The sequence below is a fragment of the Thamnophis elegans genome, chromosome 10, assembly GCF_009769535.1.
Source record: "Thamnophis elegans isolate rThaEle1 chromosome 10, rThaEle1.pri, whole genome shotgun sequence".
Classification (NCBI taxonomy): domain Eukaryota; kingdom Metazoa; phylum Chordata; class Lepidosauria; order Squamata; family Colubridae; genus Thamnophis; species Thamnophis elegans.
This window is the reverse complement of record NC_045550.1, coordinates 39,692,834-39,717,853: the sequence shown is the minus strand read 5'-3', so window position 1 is coordinate 39,717,853 and position 25,020 is coordinate 39,692,834. Positions and strand designations below refer to the sequence as shown.

Here is a 25,020-nt window from a genome sequence, read left to right as displayed (position 1 = left end):
TTTCAAGAGAGTGCAAGATTAAAAGGTTATTAGATCTGTCTGTGTATGGTGCAAGGTAATGATGGGCAACAGAGGATAAAATCTCTTTGACCTCTATAAACTACCAATAAACTCTTTGCTTTATGTGAAATTCTGTATATACTCATGCCTAAGGCCATATATGGTAGGACAATCAAGCCCTAGAAATATTTATCTTTCTCCTTGTTCTTGCAATGTTTTCCTTACCTCATCCTCAGCCAATGAGTTTGACCCGCTTAAGCTCCTAACTCTACCAATAATATAATAGGGTTTTTCTTTGTAGTGGAAAGAAGTTAAGTCATTGGAACAGACTGAGAATATAAGTATCTTGTCCATATACTCAGGATTTATCAATTGAAACTGATTCCATTTTCAAATAATGATTAGGGCTCTATAACTGAGATCGCTGAGAATAAGTTATATGGTGCATCCCATTCCAGGTCTCAGAGCTTATAGAGAGACATATATAAGAATCAAATCAAATAAATTGAAAACCATATAAAGATAACACCAACAATACATTGTCTGCAAATAGCGCAGGCCATGGAAATTAGTCTTTAATCCAAACATCAATTATTTCTCACTGTCTGAAACATTACTGGAATGGGTAGAGATTCACTACTTTTAGAGTATGGGCAGGATATTGGACAAAGTATGGTTGGTGTTAAGATCCAGTTTTATTTCTCATTTTAACTAAAATTAAAATTGGCGAAAAAATGTAAAGCTACAGTTCTCAGTCTGCTTCACTATTGGCTGTGTTGTCTGGGATTGCTGAAAGTTGTTACATTCTAGCTAATTCCCACTGACTCCTTCCTATGTATCTAGTATTTGTCTATATTTGACATTCATTGAAATTTCAAACAGAACTTTATTTAAAATTTGTTTTTTTTATTGTTTCATGTGTGTGTGTGTGTGTGTGTGTGTGTGTGTGTGTGTGTAAAATAGTACTGCTAATAGAGCATTATTTGTATCTCAGGGTTGAACTTTGGGGTACTTGGTGCTCTCAGAGTATTGCTCTTTGATTATACTACGTATATATGCAGAGTACCATTTATAAGTGTCTTGTAATTTTTTTTCTTTGCATCAAAGAAACAGCTAGGTATGGAAAAAATTCAGTTCTCAACTAGTTGATAATCTAAACAAGAAACCTATATTTAAACCTCATAGTAACAATGGGCTAAAAGTTTTATTATTGATAAAGTGACAATCACATTGTTTCACCTGCATAATAGTTTGTTTCTTTGAAGAAAGCATACACATACCACCCCACATATAAATATACAGATACTTCTATTTGTGTATGAATGGCTTCTTGGGTGCTAGGGGAAAGTCATCATTTAGCTTTTAAAATCAAAATCAAGCACCTGTATGGGAAACATTGAGTAGTACTGTGTATAATATAAAAATTCACCCAGGGTCATTGGAGAATTTTAGCTACTCAGATTAGGAAGGACAAAAAATAAATCAATTTCTCACGTTCCAGATTAATTTAATAAAGTCCTTCTCCTAAGTAACAGGCTGCTTACTTTTGGATATTTTTATGGTAGAAGTTATCATTCTGCAAATGGACTTCAGACAAATGAGTTAATTTCTGATCTCCAATTTTTTTCCCCACTTCTCTTTCATGCTCTCATTACAGGTATGCTTTGTGAATTTGGGTGCAGGCAAAGCTGGTTACAACAGTGAATTCATGAAACAGGCAAGTATTCTTCTAGTCAGGGACGTGCAGTCACTAGAGGCAAGGGAGGCGGGGCCTCACCAGTCTCCTTAGGGAAAGGAAAGGATTTTAAATAATTTTCTTAAAATAATTAAAGCCAGGGTAGTTGCTACCAGATTTCAAGTCACAGTGGCTTGGTGTCTGCTCTCAGTATTAACTAGGAGGAGGCCAGAGAACTAGGAGCCTCTTTTGCATAAGGATTTTTTCGCCTTTTAAGAGTTAAGCAAGGGTTAACAAGCGAAGAATTTATTATGCAAATGAGGCAAGTATTCTCTCGCCTCATGTAGAGGGCATTTTTAGAGGCTTTTTAGAGTTTTCTGGGAGCGACTAGCTCAGTCTGACTTCAGAGCTCTGGCTTTTCAAGAGGAAAGGGTGGGGCAGGGAAAAGCAGAGTTGAAATTGTCTCTTAAACAGCTGGAAAAGGTGCGTGTGTGGGGAGGGGGGAGGAATTCCAAAAGTTTGATCGGAAGGCAACAGGGAAAGGGGGTGGTATGGCAGAGGAGCTGCTTTCAAGCCTTTGGAAAATATATCCAATCCAACTTCTGTGTTTGTGTTTGAGAGTGAGTGAATGAGAGAAGGATCGAAGTTCTCTGTGTGCGTGTGTCTGTTTGAGAGAGGGGGAGGGAGGGAGAGAGGGAGGAAGGAGGGGGAGGGAGAAGAAAAAGAACGGGAAAACTTATTTTGCAAGGGGGAAAAATGCTGTCGCTTTAAATCGGAACTGAGCATGCCTGGCTGTGGAATTCTGGGAGTTGAAGTCCACAAGTCTAAAAACAGCCTCACCGGGGCTAAAGCTGAGCGCACGTCACTGCTTCTAGTACACATGGAATAGGATTCATGTAGGAATAGATCCAACAGTATCCCCATGCAGCCTTGCAACTCAGTCAATGTGACTTCAGTCAATCACTCTTCTGCACACAACTTATCTCACAGGATGTTTGTGGTGTAGAGGACAGCTAAGAAACCTTCTTGGGTATGCTGCTTTGAGTTTCTTCGATGAAAAATTGAACATGAATCCAATTAATTGTGAAATTCAATGCTCAAACACTATGACTGCTTGCTTCTCACATCTGGATTGTAGACATTTCTAGTGGGTGAAATTGCATGATCTTTTTCCCTCAAAAAAGAGGCTGAAAAGTTGGGTGCATCTTATACACTGAATACAGCTTTTTTTGCCTCCTGAAACCCTGCCCCCTTCACCAAAATGGCCATGCATAGCCTTTAGGAGCCTTGCAGACTGGTCCTTGGGCCTGGGGAGGGCAGAAATGAGCAAAAAACAGGCCATTTTTTGCTCAATTTTTCCCTTCAGCCCCCAGAAGCACTCTATAAGTCTCCTAAAGGCTATACATGCCCTTTGGGGGGGCAAAAAACAGACCCGTTTTTGGGGAGGTCTGCAGAGTGCAAAATTTTTTTTTTAATTTGCCTCTTCAAAATCTTGGTGCGTCTTATATTCCAGTGCATCTTATACGCCGAAAAATATGGCACTATCAATGAGAAATTCATTCTCAATTCATTTTTGAGGATGTCAGCAATCACACTTATTTTATATTTGATAGCAAGGTTATCTTAACAAATATGATACTGTCTGTCTCAAGATCATGATTCCTGTGTTTCAGAGATTGGTCAATATCTCCCCAAATCTTCCAAAGTTTATTGCCTCAATGAATGTACAGCCACCAAAAGACAATGAAATTATTTTCCTGAGTGGATTAACTTCAGAAAATCTTCAGGCTGATTGTGATGTGCCCCAGGTATGAACTTGTATGAATTAATTTAGAAATGCATTCATGTCCTGATATTTCAGAATTAATTGCAGAAACTTACTGAGGTGTACACTAGCCAGTTAGTAGAAAGGATGCTCATGTATCTGTGTACAAATGAACAAGATAAAGATGCAATAGTCCTGTACCCATGTACATGGGAGTATGTCTCATTTATCCTTAGGAAACAGTACTGATAAATATTTTTACTTACTTACTTACTTACTTACTTACTTACTTACTTACTTATTTATACATACATACATACATACATACATACATACATACATACATACATACATACATGTTACCAAATATGTAGGGTGGGAAGTTATATATGGAAGATCAATAGCTGTTCAGTTTAATCAAACCACTCCCTTGGGATTTAAATTACATGTAATTCCCTTGAATGGAACACAGAAAATCATTTTGTATAGGTCTGCACTACAATACTGTGATCCTAATACTCAAAAATCCATCTTGAGGTGCTGGATTACATGAAGCCACTATATATTCGCTCTTCATCTTGATGATGTGCGGATGGGCGGGGGAAGGGAGCTGGAACCAGTTCTAAATGGCACTATAGATTTGTGGAACCTCTTCTATAGAAGAGGTTAGAGCTGGCAGGAACCCACCCCTGGAATCTACATACTTCAATAATTTTTATCTAGTCAATTTTTAATAAAACAGACTTCGATCATATTAATTTTTTTAATTTTATGAATGGAAGGAGCGTACCTTCATGGAATGAGATTTGTTCTCACATAAAATATCTTTTCATGACCAGAAGAGATTCCATTGTGAGTGCAAGTTTCTTTTCATGAAATAAAACATTAAATTCAACCTAATTATAACTATAAGGACAAATACCGGGTATCACGACTCACCTGCAGAAAATAAATAGCCAATTTGTAGCCATGTTGTTAATGTCTCCAGACCATGCACTGTCTGCATTTCTTTAAGTGTTTAAACTAATCCACAGTAAGCATTTTCAGAATATTTATAATCACAGGCTCTAATCCATTGGCATCCATGTATGTACTATCAAAAGAGACTGATTTAATTGGATGAGAACTAAATGGGTCTGTTATTATTCTGGGACTGTATCAGAGCTAATTATACTTAGAATCATTCTGGGCAGATGTATTTGAGCTGTTCTCTTTCAAATTACATAATATCTTTTGACCTTGAAAGACAAAATGAATCTGAAGAACAGAATCTGACATCAAGTTTAACAAAGTCATGCAAACATATATAACCTGAGCATATTGGCTATTTACTGTATGTGATGCCTTTGTTCAGTCAAGCATACTCCTCAGTTTAGGATTATAGCTTTTCAAGCAGAATATACATCATTTTATAAATTTTATGAATGTGATATTTTTACCCAACAAATGGCTTGGGAATGTGAAAAAAATTGAATAAAATATGCCTTATTTTTATTTCATATCTGCCCAAGCTCTGTGTGTTGTTTCCTTCTTCCTCTTCCCTCCCCTAGTGTTCTTGGCTGGCAGATATATGTCTTCTTCAGTGTGCAAGAGGAAACCAAAGGAAGAACACAAGCTGCATCATCTTTGAAATAAACAAGTTTCTGATTGGCCTGGAGCTCGTACAGGAAAAGCAGCTGCATATAGAGTCCTCCAGCTTGAAGCTAGAAGATGATACGAACTGCTCGGTATCTTCAATAGAAGAAGATTTTCTCACAGCATCAGAACACTTTGAAGATGAAGATGATGAATATAAACAGGGTAAAATCTGGAGGTTTGAGTGCAGATTCATAGCCATCTGTGTTACTTAGGAGCAGATGATTGAATGTGCAATCAAGCTGATATCCATTTTTAGAGTAGATAGGCTTTCTTCAGGATTATCTATCCCTCCTACTTTTTTAGACCCTTCAATGGTGCAACTATGAATGCTGTATTTGAGTGCTCTCCTTGCTCCTGATCACTCTCTTCTTGCTATCACCTTTCTCAAAATTAGAAGAAAGAGAGGCAAAATTAGAATCTTCACATAAGTGCCCAGGATATGGCCATTTGAATCTGGTAATTTGAGTGAGAATTCTGGATTGATTTGTTCTATGATTCATTCCTCTGTTTTCTTGACTATCCATCTCAAGAATCTTCTCTAACACTAAAGTTCTAAAGTGTCGATACTCTTTCTATCCTGTTTTTTTTTAAGTCCAACTTTAGCTTCAGAGAGCAATTCTGAACTTTCATAGGTATGGACATGTCATGGTATCTGACTATCTTCAGATGGTCTTCACTGCTATCTATTAAGTGCTAGTCTGAGCATATTGCCTGACTGCTGGTTTATTTTTATGTAACATGGAAGGAGATTTTTAATAACCTGCATGTCATTAAATATCATTCAAAATATCATCTATGAGAGAGATATTTGGTAATTCTACAGCATGATTTTCTCTTCTTTTCATCAGACTTGGAAATGCCACTACTGTGTTTCTTTTAAAACAGGACCCATCCCAAAAAGAAGGCTCAGCACTGTTTTGTGCGCATGCATTGAAATTAAGCTCTATCCCCAAAATTTGGCCTTTTTTAAGCACATGCACAGCCAGTCCACAAAAGAAGCAGCCCGTCGGCCAAGTAAGGTGTGTGGAAGAAAAATTAGAACACCTCTCAAAAACCTAGCCATTTTTTGGGGGGTCAAAAGAAAATAAGACCCTGTTGTATTTTAAAAGAAACATAGTAGTCGTATTGCTTTTGCAGGTTAATGTATTGTTTTTCTTTTCCAGGTGAGGAAAATATGCATCTTGCAGCTGAATTCAAAAAGCACAGTGAAGGAGATTGTGAAGACTTGCACTGCAAAAAGGCCCAAGTGCCCTTTTTCCTGAAAGGTAGCTGCATTAGCCATGATAGCACGGCTTCTACTAGATCTTCAGAGTCATCTGAAGAAGAATATAATAGTGACGGTGAAGACAATGTTGTAGAAACTGTCGATGAAGCCATTAAGCAGCTTAATTGGAAAGTTGGAAAGTATAATACAACTGGGAAATGTAAGCCATTCTCCAGCACTGATGCTCAGAAGGACTTTTGCAAAAGTAATAACAACAAATCAGAAAATGTATGTTTGACCATAGCAACTAAAGAGGATGTTATTTTATTGGATGATCTAGCTGCAGGACAAAAAAGTCATTTGGACATGTTAAACTGTGAAGTTGAAAGAACACCTCATCCTCTCATTCGAAATGATCAGGCTCCTACAGGTCAGTTTGCTACAAATTTGGCAGAGTCTGTCCTGCAAGATGCATTCATTAGATTGTCTCAGTCAACTTGTACCAAAGAAACTGCCCTCAGCATCTCGGTCAGCAACCCTTCAACAGCACATGCAACACAGAATGAAATGGCTTGTCGGTCATGGAATGCACTTCCAAAAATCGTTATTGTTCAGAGTCCAGATGGTTCTGATAAGTCTGAGTGGCCCGGATCTAACTTTCCAAGCTTAAATCCTTGGTCTGAAGTTGAACATTCTTCTGGTGCAGATTTTTTCCAAGACAATAGTCCCATTAAAAGTACTCAGAGTCCTTTGGAGGTAGCTTTGGCTTGTGCAGCTACTGTCATTGGTACCATATCAAGTCCACATGCTGCAGAAAAGCTCAGAGAACAGGAATCCCTGAGCTCTGCAATGATTGTGAGTAATTGTGAAGTGGAGAAAAATACTTCCCGAAGTACCAACAGTAATTGTAACTCTGTAAGTTACTCATTTCTACATGACCTTTCAGACATGGTTCAGATGGCAAATGTAGTTGCTGTTCATGGACTTGGTGAAAAAAAAGATATGTATCCTGTAACTTCAAGTGGACTCTTATCTGCAGCTGAGACATCAGCAGCTTTTACACTCCATTGTAGCATAGCCATTGGGAGCACAATGGAGAATCTGAACAATAACATTGCACAAGTCTTGTTCAAAGAGGCATCTCTAGTATTAACCAGACCTCATACATACAGAACTATGGGAGAATTTATGGAGTCTGTAAATGGAAAAATAATTCAGGCTGCAACAAAGCCCTCTACCGGCCTCCTGGATGAAGTCATTGTTGATGAACTTGCCCAGAATTTATCCAATATTATTCTCAGGCATTCTGTGGAGGAAGTTAGAAAGAAACAATGCTCAGAAAAGAACATAGATGCAGGTTTAGAAAGCACACAAGATGTTTTTACTGCAACTGCAAATCAGCTTCTCTTTAATGTATTTTACTTCACTTGCAAGAAAATGAATGACATTACACAGCTTAATGAATGCTCAAATACTTTCATTCCAGATAAGTTTAGCAAACAGGTAATGGACTGCCAACCAAAAGAGACAAAAAATGATGTATTGCATCAGTCCTCAAGCTGCTACAGTAATAAGCTCACCAGTAATTTCCATGACACGGATGGTCTATTAATGACAAATGTGGCAAATACTGTCAAAGAGGAAATTATGCCAAATGCCTTGGAATCTTTATCTACAGTCAACGCTCAGAGTTCACCCTCCAGAAAAACATCTTCCAAGAAAAGGTATTTGAAAAGAATTACAAAAGAATGCTACAGGCCCATAAATCTAAATAGCAATCACATAAAGACAGAACTCTCTCCATTTAATGGCAGAGAAAACCAGACATTAGGCAGTGAAGGCATACATGGCCTTCAAGAATTTCTAACTTCCAGTGTCTCCATAATAACAGAAAATCATGAGGAGCCCATATGTGATGCTGCATGGCACAATGACAGACAGCTTAGTGTACCATTCTTGGGTAATCAAGGTATACTGCCTACCCGACCTCTGGTATATTTGATGCATCCAGCAGAGAAATACTGCATAACAGACTTTGCAGAAGAATTGGCAGAAACAGTGGTTTCCATGGCAACAGAAATTGCTGCCATTTGCCTTGATAATTCAAATGGCAAGCAGCCTTGGTTCTGTGCATGGCAAAGAGGAAGTGATTATTTGATGCCCCAGGCTCTGCCATGTCGACCTATGAAAAGGAAAAAGGAAACCCAAACCAGCGGATCCTCTGTGAGAAAACATCGGCCACCTAGACTCAGTGAGATCAAAAGAAAAACCGATGAGCATCCTGAATTAAAAGAATGGCTTATGAATAGGGTAGTGGATGACTCAATTAACCTTGATGACACACTTGATTTGAGCAATAACTTTGCAAATGAAGCAGCTGCCAAAATTATGAACTTAGCCGAGTTTTCTGTGGCTGATAATGTATGGCAGAATCCAAGCCATCCTCAAAATAGGCTCCATTGTGACCGATGGAATAGAGTCAATGCATCCAGTTGTGAAAGCATTCCTGAAGAGGGCTTGGATTCTAAAGGATCTGTAAATACTTTGGCTCTCATAAATACTTTAGGACAGCCAATAAGCAGGACTAGTTCAGTCTCCAAGCAGTCTAGTTGTGAAAGCATTACAGATGAGTTTTCAAGATTTATGGTCAACCAGATGGAAACTGAAGGCCGAGAGTTTGATTTATTACTGGACTACTATGCTGGAAAAAATGCCAATAATATTATAACATCTGCACTGCAACAAGTCACCAAAAAGAATGGCCACCTCAATGTAAAGCCAAGTTGCCCATCCAAACAGTCAAGCACCGAAAGCATAACTGAAGAGTTTTATAGGTACATGTTAAAGGAAATTGACAAAGAACATAAAGAAAAAGTATATTCTGCTAAGAATGCAAAGGAATGGAGCAGCAGCTTATTACTTCCCTCTCAACGATCATCTTTTTGTTTCAGACAATCTTCAGTCCCTGACAACAGATCTTCAGCATCTAGGCTAACAGTAAATATGCCCATTAAGGCAAATTCATTAGATGGCTTTTCTCGTAGCGGCCACCGGGATTCCTTAAATGTCTATCCAGTCAACACAGCATCTTCTTCAGGACTCTGTAAATCAGATTCTTACCTTTACCAAAGATGTAGGACTGATCAGGCAACTGACATGCTCATTCATGAGACCTGGGCAAACTCCATTAAAGCTCTGATGTGCAAGAACAAAATAATTCTAGATAGCGGGGAGGTTGCACAGCCTGAACAGCATCCACCACATGTTCAGCAATATGCACACAGACTCGCTGCAAATATTGTTGAAAGTGGGAAAACTTTAATTGCCGTCCACCAAGATTCCATAAAGAAAGATCATGTCACAGAAAGCAGCCATATCCCATCAGGGATGCAAAACTACTCAAAACCATTTGGAGACAGAAGATATTTAGATGAGAAAGAACAGCAGGCCTCATTCCCTGGATTGTTTTCTATAAAAAACATGAGCTCTTCTTCTTGCCTCAGGGAAGTGCCTTTAATCCAGATCGAAACAGATCAAAGACAAGACCTTGATAATGCCTCAGCGCCTTTAAATGGAATTAATGTCACCTCTGGCAAAGCAAGAGAAGATCTACTCAAAGGGAAACCCATAGATGCTGATTCAGGACAACAGCTAATTTCCTCAAAAAGCCATGGGTAAGTTTCATTTCCCAAAAGAAGAATGTAAGGCTCTAAGGCAGAGAAACTGGTAGTGCACTAGCAGGAAAGCAAGAGAGGTAAAGAAACAGCATTGCCATTTTTTTCAACCTCGATTAAGCCCAGAGGGTGTTTGGGCCATGCTCCAAGATAGCAGGTAGAGTAGTGAGTGAGTGGCAGTGGTGGTTTGCTAATTTTTTTACTACCGTTTCGGGCACACTTGTGTGTGCGCAATGCTCCTATGCATGCCCAGAAGCATCCGGGCAAATGGGCGGAACCTCCTGCCGCCACTACTACCAGTTCACCCGATCCAAGCCGAATCGGGAACAACCCATCTCCGGTGATTGGGTTAAAAAAAACAAGCAATTGAAAATGTAGTATATTTACAGTACATAATTCAATATTTTAATAGATTTGAAATCACTCCTCATGATTTGCTCTTTCATACACTTACAACTCTTACCTACACAGATAAACACAAATCATCATCATACATTCCTTCTTAGCCATAACAAAGGCATTTTTAAAAAGGGCAAAGCAACTCACTATCAATTCTATAATTATCACAATGGCAACTGAGAATATTGCATGCAGATACCGTATGTTGGGGAATTGTAGGCAGCCTAGTTCATCATCGACCAAACCAGCAATCCTGAGTTTGGAAAGAGAAAGCAGGATAAAAAAACCTAAAAAATTAACCCTGCGATGAAGTATGAAGAACAAGAAAGGGGATATATGAAGGGACAGGAGGAAGAGCATAATTAATAGCAATAGCAATAACAGTAGACTTATATACCACTTCATATGGCTTTCAGCCCTCTCTAAACGGTTTACAGAGTCAGCATATTGCCCCCAACAACAATCCGGGTCCTCATTTTACCCACCTCGGAAGGATGGAAGGCTGAGTTAACCCTGAGCCGGTGAGATTTGAACCGCTGAACTGCTGATCTAGCAGTCAGCCTGCAGTGCTGCATTTAACCACTGCGCCACCTTGGCTCAATTGGATAGCTTAGAAATCAGGCAAAGAGAAGGAAGCCAATTCAAAAGAAAGGATGAAAATAGAGGAGAAAAGGCAAGAAACAGGATGAAGATTTTTTTTTAAATGAAACACTTTGGTTTCTTGGTGGCTACCTGATTATTAGTTAGCTCAGGAATGTCAAACTCACACCCCAGGGGCTGGATAAGTCACACACTGGTCATGCCTGGTTTAGCCAAGGGGGGGAAAGTCGTGATATGTCACGTGACGATGCCATGACGCTGTGAGTTTGACACCCCTGAGCTAGCTTGTCAACTGTTGAGCATGGATACCAGAGCACATGCTGCTGCACACTCAAATCTTAGTAGAGGTAGTCCTCAACTTACCACCATTTGTTTAGTGATAGTTTGAACTTACAGTGACACTGAAAAAAATAGTTATGACTGTTTTTCACACTTACAACCATTGCACTGTGGTCATGTGATCAAAATTTGGGCACTTGACAACTGGCATGTATTTCTACAGTTGCAGTGTCCTGGGGTCATATGATTACGTTACCATTTACAACCTGAAGGTTACCATTTGTAACCTTCTCAGCCAGCTTCCAACAAGCCAGGTCAATGGGGCAAGCCAAATTCACTTAACGCCCGCATGATTCACATAACTGCAGTGATTTGCTTAAGACTGGCATAAAAGATGGCGCAATAGGATGCATCTCACTTAACTTCGCCTAGCAATGGAAATTTTGGGCTCAATTGTGATCGTAAGTCAAGGACTACTTATTAATAATGGAGCATTTTTATTTTTTCAATCTAATACTGGTGCCACAAAGAAGAAAAGCACAGGGATTTGTCTCAAGTCAGTCTTCTTTTTCTCTCTTCCTCTCCTGTTCCAAACACAGCAGCAAGTGCACAATGTCACTCCTCATGTCTTTCCTGAATATGTCATTTTCCTATGTCCTTTCCCTCTTGTTTCACTGCTGCCAGTGCCTGTCTTCTTGCATAAAGAGCAAAAGGAAAACCTTGAGGAATCGGGCAGAAAGGAGGGCATTGGTGGGGGAAAAGTATAGGTGAGTTAGAAGGTCAGAGAAATCAAAAGCAGATTATAGAGCACTGTTTTTTCTAGCAGCAATTCTGCTGCACAAACATCATCTTTGCTACATGGTATTTATGTGGAATCTGTTTGAATAGCAGAGGTATGCAGATGCAATTTAGGATCTACTTATAGATTGGGGCATTTGTTGTACATTATAAAGGATTTCTGATTCATAGCCATTTAGCAATGGCAGCCACAAAATGATTTTTCCCATTAAAATTAGATTGCAGTATAGAACTTTTTGCAAACCACGTGATAAGAAAAATACTTTGAGGATGCCTTCATTTTACTTTTATGTGTGATACTTTTTGAAATACTACATATTGAAGCTTCCCAAATATACAGATAACTGAGCTAGAAGGTTCAAGTTGTTTCAATCATGAAGAAATATATTATCACGCCAAAAACTATGTCTTTCCCAATTATTGTCATTGGTCTTACCAACTTACACAATAGGGTCCTTAGCTGAAATATTTGTATGTTTTCATGGAAGAGGGAAAGATTGCGAGAATTGCCAGGACTATGCCTGAGATTATTCCTTTAAGGAAATGTTTTTAAATTAAGTAAAATATTTATATATAACTTTCTTTTATATTTTATGAACAACATTAAAACCAAGGAGAGCAAGCAAAACTGTCAGGAGTTACTAATGAATCCAAAAATCATAAATAGCACCTATAAAATACAGATTTAACCTAAAAGAGATGAACAGCTTTACTAATGCCTTAACAAATGAGAACTAGCATGGTACTTAAAATTAATCCAAATAAACACCCAGGAAAGCATCCATAAAGAGAATTTTCGGAAATGGGCATTGCCGCTGAATTGTCCCATTGTCTGATCACCGCTCTCCTCATATCAGAAAGTGGATAAAGAGATGAATTTATTACAATCGTGGACAGGTATTGACCTAGCAAGAAAGGTCACATTGCTTAAAACTCTTAATTATATTCTTTTCCTTTTTTTTTTTAAAAAAAAATATATTTTATTCATTTTTCACATTCCATTTGCAATCACTTATATACAGGGTATTTACTATAAGAAAAGAAAAAAAGAAAAAGGGAATAAAACGAACAAATAAAAGGAAACACAACTCATCATTCACAACCCCACCTAACCCTTCCATCCTCCATACACCCCATCTACCCCCTCCAACTTTCCTTTCTCCCTCTAACACTCCCCTCCTACTTCCCTTTCCCCACAAACCTTTCTCCCCTTACTCCCCAGACACCCTCCTTACATTCCCCTTACTCCTTCCTTACTCCTCCCTCTTCTTTCCCTCTACCTCCCTCCTTGGTGTATGCCTTTATTCGAGTGTTGTTTGATCTGATAAAAGTAAAATGAACCAAGGAAAAAAATAAAAATAAAAAAAAAGAAAGAAAAAACCACCGTATATAAATACATTCTTATTCTTATTAAGACTATTTTAACACCCCCCCACCCCCCCCCACAAATCCCCATCCCCAATCCTCCCGACTTCCCAGGGCCCACACCTGGCACTACCTTCTGTCTAAAATATCTTGAATACATATGGATTAAAAAATAAAAGTAATATGTCAAAAGAAAGAAAAACAGAAAAAAAAAGAAGAGAGAAAAAAAAGAGAAAAGAAAAAAGAAGAAAAAAAAGAAAAAGAAACCACTCTTTGTGTTGATCTCAGCCCCCCATCTTTATCTATGCTTAAATAGTATAAATCATTCTATCTATATTTTATTCTCGTCTCTTACTTCTTTGCTATTTACCCCAACCTTCTGTAGACTCTCCCGTTCCTCTTCCTAAACCTCATGATCCCTTCCGATAAGATTTAAGCAACGTGGTTCATGCCACATATTCAAATATGACTTTACAGAAGAGTAATCAAACTTTCCCTTCTAGTAAAATTTAAACAGCGTAAGTGATCTTTCTTAACCTCCTTTTCAAACAGTAATTCAAAATAATCTAGCCAAGCTTCCCCTTCTTAGTAAAATTAAGCAGCGTAGATCAAATATTACTTTACACAGAAATCAATTTCTATCTTAAGATAATTCCAACCGACTTTCTCTTCTGATAGGATTTAAATAACGTAGCTCATTCCACATGCATTTTACCCTCATCCCTTACTTGTCTAATATTTACCACTATCAAATTTATACTAGCATTTGTTTAAAATCTAACTCAAAGCAATTTCACCAACTCTCCCTTCTAATAAAAGTCAAATAGCATGGATCATTCCACATATTCAAACAATACTTTCAGCAAGAGTCAGTTAACCTTCTGTTTTAAAATAGTCCCTTCTAACAGAGTTTAAACAACATAAATCATTCCGCATTCTTTTTACACTTATCTTAAGATAATCCCAACCGGCTTTCTGTTCTAATAAGCCTTAAACAACGTAAATCATTCCACATATATTTTACCCTCATCCCTTGCTTGTCTGATGTTTACCACTATCAAATTTATGCTAACGTTAATTTAAAATCTAGCTCAAAGTAGTTTCACCCAGCTTTCCCTTCTAATAAGAATTAGTCCGCTTTTTTCTACCGGAGAGAGGTCTCGAACCCCCCATTCAGTCCTCAACTTTGGCGAGTATTTTAAAATGTCTAATTCTCGATCTCCGTTTTTTCTGCTTCTCCGAGGGAGGAAGGGCTACCCCCTCCATCTTGCAACCACATGGCCTGCCGTTTGCCTTCTCCTTCCGCTTGTCTCTCCTCTCTTCCAAGCGAGTCAGGAAGTCCCGCCTTCAGAATCCTGCAATAGAAATCTTGAGCCTCCGAAACAGAGTTAAGACGAAATCTTTGATTCTCAAATGTAACCGTGATGCCGGCAGGGGCCATCCCATCTGTATCGAATCTGTTGATCTCCTAAGCTCCTTAGTTAAAAAGGTGTAGTCCCTTCTTGCCTTTAACATCTGGAAAGGTATTTCTTTGAAGACAATCAAGTTCTGGCCATCAACTCGGAGACTGTTATTATAAAACTTTTGCACAATCGCATTTCTAGATTCTTTTGTAGAGAAATGTATAATTATGTCCCTCGGGAGCTGTCGCTGTTCCTTAATTTCTTGTTTAAAGGCATTAAACATTTTAAAGAAATATTCCTGTGTTAGAAATTCTCCAGTAGAGGGGCATAGGAGACAAAGGCTGTGGGTTCCAGTAAAAATTCTTTAATTCTTTAGACACATTTGTAGCAAGACGCTTCTTTGACCTGGGTGCCATAATAAATAAACAAGTAAGCAGCGCTTTGCTCCCCTCTATTTCCAAAGAAGAAGAGTCTATTTTGTTAAGGAGCGGTCTGCAGGAAGGTAAAACCGGCTAAGTACTCCACTATCAATCATCCACGGAGAGAAATCGCCATTTTGAAGTCCATTTAGACAAAGAAGTCTCTAAGACAAATGGTGCTGGTATTTAAGATAGTAATAAAAGCATAATCTCACAGGGGTGGGACCCGCCCGTATCAATTCTAGCTTGAAAAAACTTTGTTTTGTCCTGGGGGGGGCTAGCCTGTCTGGGGCTGCCAAAAAAAAAAAGGCAGCTGAGAAGAACTGGCTGGAGATAAAGCTCTGCTCCGGCTGGATCTAATCTCTGTCCACAGCCAAAAAAAAGAAAAAGGCTGTGGCTTACGAATAGACCCTCGCCTACAGAGCTACTCCCTGCCCCCTTTTTTTGCCAAAAAGGGGCGCTATCTATGATCTTATTTAGATATACAGACCAGATCTCTGAGGAGCTCGGTGGAGCCCTCCTCGGCAACATGGCCACGCCCCCAGGAAGTCATATTCTTTTCCTAATCTGCTGTTCTTTCTCCATTTTCCCTGTCCTTGAAGCAAACTGTATTTTAATTTTGCTCCACAAAGATGGAAAAGGCAATTGATTTGTCAGGAAGCAGAAGGGAATGGAATTATAGGAGGCATGGTGGTACCAACTGCAGTCTTCAATCCTTACAAGAGAGAATACCATTTGTTTTCTCATAAAATAGATGGTAACAGATGCATCTTTTAAAAAGGCAGCATAATTGCATTAAGGTCTGATGATTCCATGACTGGCTACAAGGGTGTTGACAGTTGGAATTATTTCAGTTGTAAGAAATAATTCTTGTTTCATCAGGAACATCTTTTCTTTATCAATCAGTTTGCACTGAGTAGTTGCCCTGAATCTGAAGCCTCTGTGGACAATACAGCAGTGGAAGAGTTTCCAGTCCCTCTTAGCAGCAGTGAAGAAAGCACATGTAGCAGCTGGTGCCAGCTGGCAAACAATCCTGATGATACAAGCAGCTATTTGCAACTCAGCGAGAGATCTATGAGGTAACCTTGTGCTCTTCAAGCTATAAACTGCATTAATGTTTGGCTTGTGGTTTTCTCAAAATGAATTCTGCAGAAAGAGGTTTAGGTTTTGTACTGAGTTCTCAGGAGACCTCATTATAGCTTTGGAAACAATGCAAATAAATAAATAAAATAGATTGTAATTCCACCAAAGCAATCGTTTGCCCATTCCCATAAGAAAAACACTAAGGGACAAGCTAATTGGTCAATCAAGCTCTTTTTTTTCATTCCATATTGTTGACACATATTATTTGGGTGACTAACACATTGCTTTCCTGTACCAAGTTCTCATTCACCTCATAGAAATCTGAGTAGAAAGGTCTGGAGGACAAATGACTATTTACGGCACCTTTTTGCTGTCAAGCACGTCAGTCTTATTACATGACTGTGGGTATCAAGAACAAAGTTTCAGGATATGTGTAGATCTATATAGCTTTATTAGGCCTGAATGGCCAGTCTATAAGGGAAAAATACTTGGACAATCTATTCCTTTTACAGATATTTCATTCTATGGCTCATTCATATTTCCTAAATGCTTACATCTAACCCTGTGCTGACACAAATACCAAGCAAAGTAGATACATTCACAACTGTTTAACTGTTCTCTTCATAAAAATAATTGCCGTTGCACTCTTGGATCATTTGTCCAACACGATTGATAATTTCTATTAAGGGGCTCCTATTGTTTTCAGTTTTTCACATTATGTGCTCAGTGTTGCCAAAGCAATCAAGTATTTGGAGCTACAGATTGATATGTCATGCGGCCAAATGGTGATGCTTCTTATTTATAAGAAGTTTCTGAGTTTTTGGAAAGATATTCAAAGGGATTACAATGTGATTAGACTTAAAGTAGATACGAATGTAAACTTACTAAATACTTCATCATTGCAAGATCAGCTGATAATAGAACATATATAAACCAATCATCATTGACCCAATATCATCAAGTGTTCATATCGCCTGTCAGCACTTCAAAGCAATACCTTTTTAATGATACATCTCACACATTTGCTGCTAATATCAGTTGGTTCATATGCAGGCATAAATCACCTTATAAAAAGGATAATTTGCTTTTCTGGGCTGAAAACACATTTCATTTCAAAACGCATACTTCAGATTTAGTTCATTCTTTAGTAGTACTTAATATCACTAGATATATATCTACTGTAAGAGTTTACTTTCTTCCCTTGTTTTTCGCTCTGTTAATAATGGTTTGCTGAGCAAAGAACTACATGCCCTCATTCTGACAAATAGAAAAGTAGCAGTTCTGCCTGTCACTTTGGGTTAACATGTGTTCAAGTACGTATTGGGGCAGACTAGCATTAATATTAACATTTTTGCATTGTCAGCATGGCAACAGCAGTACTTCTAGCAGTCTTGGCATTATGGATCTGGAACTTATCAGGAAAACATACCATCTTCTCATGCATTTAAGTAAGTAGCTGTTCGGGGATGGGAGTCATCCTACAGAAACATCATTTCATTTTAATCCAAAAATTCACAGTGTGCACAGTGTGGCAAACTTTTCCAAAGCTTCAGAGTTTATCTTGATGCTTTCCAGTTGCTGTTTCTTGCGAATAGCAACATAACCCTACAGTTGCTTATTACAAGTTTGATAATTACTGTTTAATAAAAATGTCCAGCTTTCACACAAATATTACAATGCATTACAACGTGCAATTTAACTTTCTGCCCTTATATTAAATAGGTTTGCATATACAAATTCACGTCTACAATCCACATATATTTTCCCTCTCAAGCCTTATCATAGTATTTAAGGATACATAGCTACTTTTGTTTCTGTTGGAGCTGTCTAAGGTAATTCATGTAAATGCTTTCACCTAGCAACACATTTTTGTTTATTTTGAAGAGTGATACTTTTACAGCCCAACCAAACAAGCAGGAAGCATTAACACATTTCCACTCATTTTATTAGTTCAAACTTCAATCAGTTAGCAAACAATATGAGAGATCGTAAATTAAATAGCAAAAGATATGCAGAGAAAGAATATCACATCTATAACTCTTACTGTACATGAAGTTTCATTTCAAAATGAGCATGCCCATTGTAGTCCTAGAGCCAGAGGCATTTATGATATCCAATCTAGGGGTTATAAGTTGAAGATCCATTTGCAAGGCAAGAGGTCAGAAGAAATCAGGAAAAAGGAACCAGAGGAATGCAGGTCTGATAATGGAGAGTTCTTTCAAACAAAACAAGCAGTTTTGAAGCATGCTCTGATACATCCAGAGTTCCAGGTTTTGCTCATTGTTAATTAACCCTGCAAAAGACTTCTTCTTGAAGAGTTATGCATATTCCACTAATCGCATCCCTTTACTTGATTCTGACTGCTTGCTACAGTGGCTGAACCAGCATTCACCTGTGCTGAATGAGTCAGGTAACTGACTATCTGTTGTTTTCCAAACTGTAGAACGCGAATAGGTGAGTGCGCAAGCATGTGCATGGCACCAAATACAACAATATATAAGATGGGATAGTGTTGGGCTGGGTGGGCAGGCCCAGCCGTTGGTCGGAACTACTGGTTCGCTTGAACCGGTCCAAACTGCCAGCAGCCCACCTCTGCTTATAATCACTGGAATTCATAAATGCCTCTGTGTGTTATTTTGTGGATCAAAAAATGGAAGTAAGCTTATCTGATATATAGAAGACACAAAATTGAGTGAACAGCTGAGCTTAAGCTTGGGATAAATTCAAATTAACTTTAACAAACTAAAAAAAATCTGAAAATAGCAAAATGAAATTTAGCAGAGAGAATTGCAAGTTCCTCATTTAGAAAAATCAGATGCATTGGAATAGGGTGGATATCTGATTTGGCAAAGATGCTTGTGAAACTTATACTGGAGATGTACTTGACCGCAAATTGAATATAAACTGGACTATGATGTGGTTGAAAATAAAAGCAACTGCCACTTTGTTAATTGTAGTAACAAAAGTATGATCTCCAAATATTGGGAAGTAATAATTCTTTATGCTGCTTTTGCAAGTTTGTCCATTCTGAGGGCAGCTACTAGCCCTCCTCTGCGTTTCAACCTCTATGAATATTAACGTAATGCATTGCATTCATCTCATTGAGGATATCTCTTAGAAACAAATTAGCCTTGTTCAGAACAGATTCAATTAAGATGAAGAAAAGCTGTAAATTTCAAAATGAAAAGATAATTAACATGGTGCACACATTTTAAACATATTTTCTTGTTTGGATTTATTTCTACTACATTGGTCTAAAAGCATTAAAGCTCCAAACAGGTATGTGAAATATCCTAATATAATCTATACCTGGAAAATTGAGCCATTTATCAATGGATGGCTACCACAATGATTGTTAAATTATTTTGCGTAATTACCCTTTTCATGGTCTTCCAATAATCATTAACCTCACAAAAATAAATATATACTGTTGTTTTATACAAACGTTTTTCAGTATCTCAATTTTGGAACCTCTTTACATTTCAATAACCATATATATATATATGTGCAATTCTAAAGGACAGACATGTTCAAGTCCAATTTCATTCAATGGAATCAAAACCCAAACATGCAAATGAATGAAGACAAATAAAAACACCTCTATGCATCTTTCTGAATGCAAAAGTGGGACATTTATGTTTATTTTTTAAATAAACACAATATTAAATATTGAATTCAGTTGATAAAGTTTAATGCAATAAACATTTTGAGTAGAATTGCAGAAATTAATGATCTTAAAAATCCAGTGTGCCTTAACAATCAATGTTCAAATCTATAATCCATTTCTTATAAAAGGCATGGAATGGAATTAATGACTGAGGTTCAAAAACTGGGCATGCATGCAAGCTTCTGCCTTGACCATCTGCTACCCCACCCCCCTGTGCTGACTCTACCTTGAGTTTTGCTCTAGATTTGCTGAGCATTTTTTAAAAATATTTAAAATTCCTACCTAAGATAAATCTGAATCAAAAGGCCTCTGCTTGATAGCAAAAAGTAATTGAAGAGAGTCTAGATGTGCCTCCTTTGGCAAGGAATTATGAAGGCTGATGCAAAACACAAAAACATCTCTCATTCCTATCATTGCTCTACCAATAGATTTCTGTTAGCATAGTTTATAATAAAACCATTACTTTTCTTGATCTACATAAAGTAATCACAGATTCATGAAAGAATGGATATGTAGTAAGAGCCCAAGTTCTTTGTAAACGTTGTTGTTTTTGTTTCTTAAGTGATTTAACAGAAGGAGGAGGTTTCTGTGACAAACTACCAGAAAAGGTAGAAGGTAAGTCATACATTATAAAATGAGGGGAAATTTTCTTCTTAAGCATCTGCCTTATGAATTTTTTTAAAAAAACATACTTTAACTTTTTAGCATGCACATCTGGATTGACTATTGAAACTACTAATGAGCAGAAAGATCTCTTGGTGATAAATGTGGATTTGGAACCAGAATATCCTGATGCAGAATTGCGTGCTACACTTCAGTGGATTGCTGCATCTGAGCTTGGCATACCCATGATCTATTTTAAGAAATCTCAGGAACACAGAGTTGAAAAGGTATTTGTGAATGGGTGGATAGATTCGAAGATTTAATATACCATCACCACTTTCTGTGATAGGTAGCAGTGTACAAGCAAGAAAATATATAAAATAAAATACCAAACCCACTTTCCAGATAATAATATACCCAAAAGGTATCCTGTGTACCATTCAGTGGAACAGCTTCATCTTTAATAATCTGGGAAAGGCAAGGGGGACTAAGAGCAGTCTGTGTTTGAGAAATTCAGCATGTTCAGCATGGGGGCAGTTACAAAGAGGGTATATTGTTTGGTTCCTACTCCAGAGGCTTCATATCAGATGGCAGCTTTCCAGAAGAATATATGGGAAAAACAAGATCTTGACAGGAATCATAGCTCTATAAATATCCAGGAGCTAAGTCATGATTGGTAATCAGAATGAGAACTAGCATTTTGAAGTGAAGCCACGTACTGTAAGATATGATTTATAGTATTTAGAGACTTAATGTCACTTTTCCAGACACAAAATTGTAATAACATTTTAAGGACTCTTGTATTCTTACAGTTTTGCATTGCAAAAAAAAAAATGTCTTTGGCAGTGGTGGGTTTCAAAAATTGTTTGAACCTACTCTGTGGGTGTGACCTCCTTTGTGGGAGTGGCTTGCTGCCCATGTGACTGGATGAGAGTGGCTTGCCGCCCATGTGACCGGATATGAAGATGCCGACGACACTTGTCAGAACCACCTTAAATTACCTCGCACACAGCACTGGCATGCATAAGAATATGATGTAAACTTGTTTTTTTAAAGGCATCTTTGGTTTGCATTAAAACAACTTCAACACACGGAATGTTCTGATTGCACCACAAATGCAGTAGTCATCCTTATCTTTCACAGAGGAACTGAATTTTATAAATATGAGCATGATAGTGTATACTAATCATATCCAAGGACCAGTGGTGGGTTTCAAAAAAATTTGGAACCTATTCTGTAGGTGTGGCCTGCTTTCCGGGTTCACTGGTGGAGCTTCTTCTAACCGGTTCGGTAGATTTGACAAACTGGTTCTACCGAATAGGTGCGAACTGGTAGGAACCCACCTCTGATCTTTGGCCATTGAGATCCTGTAAATTTGTTGCATCTTTATCCCATCATTTCTCTAAGCTGCTCCAAGTAGTACACAAAATCTTTTGTCTTCACACTACTCTAAGTAAGGTCATGAGATTATGACATACTAATCTGTACCATGTGTTCTGGGGATAATTGGGGATTTAAAGCCAAACACCTTGTATCTAAGCCTGTGCATTACCCTTCATTGACTCATATTATGAAATGTGTCTGATTCATGCCCACACAGACAGCAGACCAGAAATTGACAGTATTACAATTTACGTGCCACTCAGTATACTTAAAAGTTATTTCCACAACCACCACAATAAAAATCTGTTCATTCACAACTGTAAGAGACAATCACGTCTGTAAATCAGGCCTAGATTTACAAGTAGCGAGGTCAAGCAGGTAAATGTAAAGTGATAGCTTACATAAAGTGGGTGTTTTTAAGTTTTTACATATATTGGTGCTCCCTCTTACCTAATGCCCTTTGGTAGCTTGGAACAACTCACTTCAGATTCAGCATTATCTTTTGAAGGCAATTGGAGAAGCTGTGGTCCAAGCTCATAGTGTAAATAGGTTGCATAATAGTGGGAAGTTATATCATTGCTATAAATAATAAGCTGCAAAAATGTTAGGAATCTGCTGAATCTTAAATAATCGAGTGGCCCTTAACTACAGCTGACTTACTGTTAGGTATTAGGGGGAAAATATTTGAGAAACTTAAAATATTATTTAAATGCAGATTCCAGTAACTACTGCCAAATTCTGTCATAGAAACAGCTGATAGCTTTGTAAATAGTTGAATCAATTACTAAAATCTATGTGAGAAAGATTAAATGCATTAAGTCTGCAAGCTAGCTTATGGAAATCTACTTGCTATTGTAACATATTTAAAATGTGTGTTTAAGGTTAGAATACCATACTCTGATAGCAAATAGTCCAGAAAAGCAAAGATGAAAAGAAGAGCAATTAGATAATGATTGCAAAATACAAGAAGATAAAAAATATTTCTAACCTCAAAGAAAAATAGTATACGATGTAGTGTAGCATAGTATGGTGCAAAGTGGCTAGTAGACTTTGACCCACTGTCTGAAGTGAAAATAAAATGTCAGAAGGTAAATGCTGAATTGATGCATATTAGAATGAAACATACTTCTCTAGAATTTTGTGCTGCTCTATGATTTAGAGCCAGTATTGGATGTTTTAATTTCCACTGAAAAGCCATTCGAACTGTTTTAGAAACCTACAACCCAGTTTCATCAGAGTTAGCTATAGGAAAAATAATACATACCTTTTATTTTTACAACTTGCTTTTAAATAGTGTCCTCATTTCTATCATGTGTCTCTTAATCCTTTAGTAAATGTATGTGGATTATTTGATTTGTCATTAATCGTTAGCTGAGTGATCAGTAGCAAAATGTGAATCAGAACAGTGGATCTGGCTATCAGTCTGCAGTCAATGACTTAGGGCAGTTCATACGTGCACAACATATTTGATACAGCTGTTTTAACTAATTAAACTGAATTAATGTGTATTAGTTTAGATCTCTTCGCTTGAAATGAAAAAGGGAAAAACAAAACCTTCTCTAAATTTTTTTCTTCTTCTTCCAGTTTTTAGATGTTGTGCAGTTTGTGCACCGGAAGTGCTGGAACGTGGGTGATATCTTTCATGCTGTGGTACGATTTTGTAAGCTTCATGAAGAAACTAAAGGGCCGACTCTGAGTCTCTTTGACTGGCTTCTTGAGCTAGGATAAAAACCTTCTTAAAAGATATTATTTGCATTTTTATTCCATTTTAAGTGGCAGTGATCTGTGAGTGGCCCTGTTTTATTCAAAATCTCAACATAGAGCTGAAAAGTATCCATTCTGCTGCTACATCATGACCCTGTTCCAAAGCAGTGCAAAGAAGGGAAGTGAGGAGTGAGGACAGGGCAGAAAGAGAGAAGTGAAGAGCCAGTGTAAAATATGTAGGACTTTGTAGTTTTGAATGCATTGCTCTTGGAAAGAATAGGATTTGCAATTAAATGACTGGGTTTTTTTTCTACAGAATCTAAATGAAAAAGACATTTTCCACTATCTGCCAGCTATGTATTTACTACTAACTGGAATCCCAGTAACAAAAGTCAGTTAAAAGAAATCTTTGTATTTATAGTTCAAATTCCTAGTGATTATACAATGACAAATGAGTATATATCAGATGTCCTTAAATGAATTCTATATTGTTCTGCTTTCAATCTATTCCCAAGGAGCAAATTAAGATTTATGCTGACACTGCACTGAAAAGCCTGAAAGTCATTCCACAAGTGTGTCCGTTCTGCTGAAAGAATTAAGCCCAACAGCTTTTTAAATGAGTTCTTAAAACTCATGTTCAGTGAATATAATGCTGGTCTCTCCTTTAGTAGAATCGAGTCTCACTGGGAATTCTAGACACTTGCCTGAATGGCCACTGTCAAAATATTAGCATTTCCCAGTTTTAACAATGATTCATGTGTTTTATAAAACTATTTTCAATCTCTGAATAAATAATAGAAACATGTACTCTGAGTAAGTTTGCAGTGGGTTCAGTCAGGAATTAAATAGTCATTTAATTCCAAAAGTAAAATAAGTTCAATTAGGCAAACCTGGAAAATAATGGCTTTCCATTATGCCTTAATAGGAAGATTATACTGATGAAATGTTTCATACTATTAACAACAGTTTATTTCTAACATCTTTAAGCTAATGTATCCTTTTATTGTAAATATTTGAAGTATAGTACATAAGATTTTTCTTACAGAAAAATGTACTTGTCAAAAGCTAGTACCTTGCTACTCAGAAAATAGTTCTCATCCTATTCAAACATTCTTTGTAACAGCTAAAGAATCTGATTTTAATATACAGTAATCAAGGAAGTAAATTAGATTGCAGTAAACAAAATCTTCAGCTTACTACTTGGTAAATAGCTCCAGTACAACTTGCCAATATCCATTGCTAGTAGTTTTCATTGTGGCGCGATTATGATATTGAACATTTATTTTCACAAAAGGGGGTGCTTTTCACTATAGGATTATGATTTTAGAATGTATCCAAAAATAACATTATTTTGCACTATT

At 37.5% G+C, this 25,020-nt stretch overlaps 1 protein-coding gene across 1 annotated transcript; it reads left to right on the top strand.

The window, feature by feature from the left end:
• Positions 1-621: 621 nt before the first annotated feature.
• Positions 622-23,683, top strand: SPHKAP (SPHK1 interactor, AKAP domain containing). Its single transcript, XM_032225680.1, has 10 exons — positions 622-675; positions 1,658-1,717; positions 3,289-3,483; positions 4,991-5,240; positions 6,242-9,956; positions 15,852-15,912; positions 16,102-16,298; positions 20,532-20,584; positions 20,675-20,859; positions 23,540-23,683. Exons 1-10 carry the CDS (start codon positions 622-624, stop codon positions 23,681-23,683), a joined length of 4,914 nt encoding a protein of 1,637 aa, XP_032081571.1.
• Positions 23,684-25,020: the final 1,337 nt, after the last annotated feature.

Bases quoted from the DNA above. Each gene is read 5' to 3' on its own strand.
- SPHKAP (XM_032225680.1), top strand. From the start codon at position 622: ATGGGTAGAGATTCACTACTTTTAGAGTATGGGCAGGATATTGGACAA. The intron at 15,913-16,101 runs GTACCAACTGCA...TTGTTTCATCAG, and splicing joins GAATTATAGGAGGCATGGTG to GAACATCTTTTCTTTATCAA. The intron at 16,299-20,531 runs GTAACCTTGTGC...TTGTTTCTTAAG, and splicing joins CTCAGCGAGAGATCTATGAG to TGATTTAACAGAAGGAGGAG.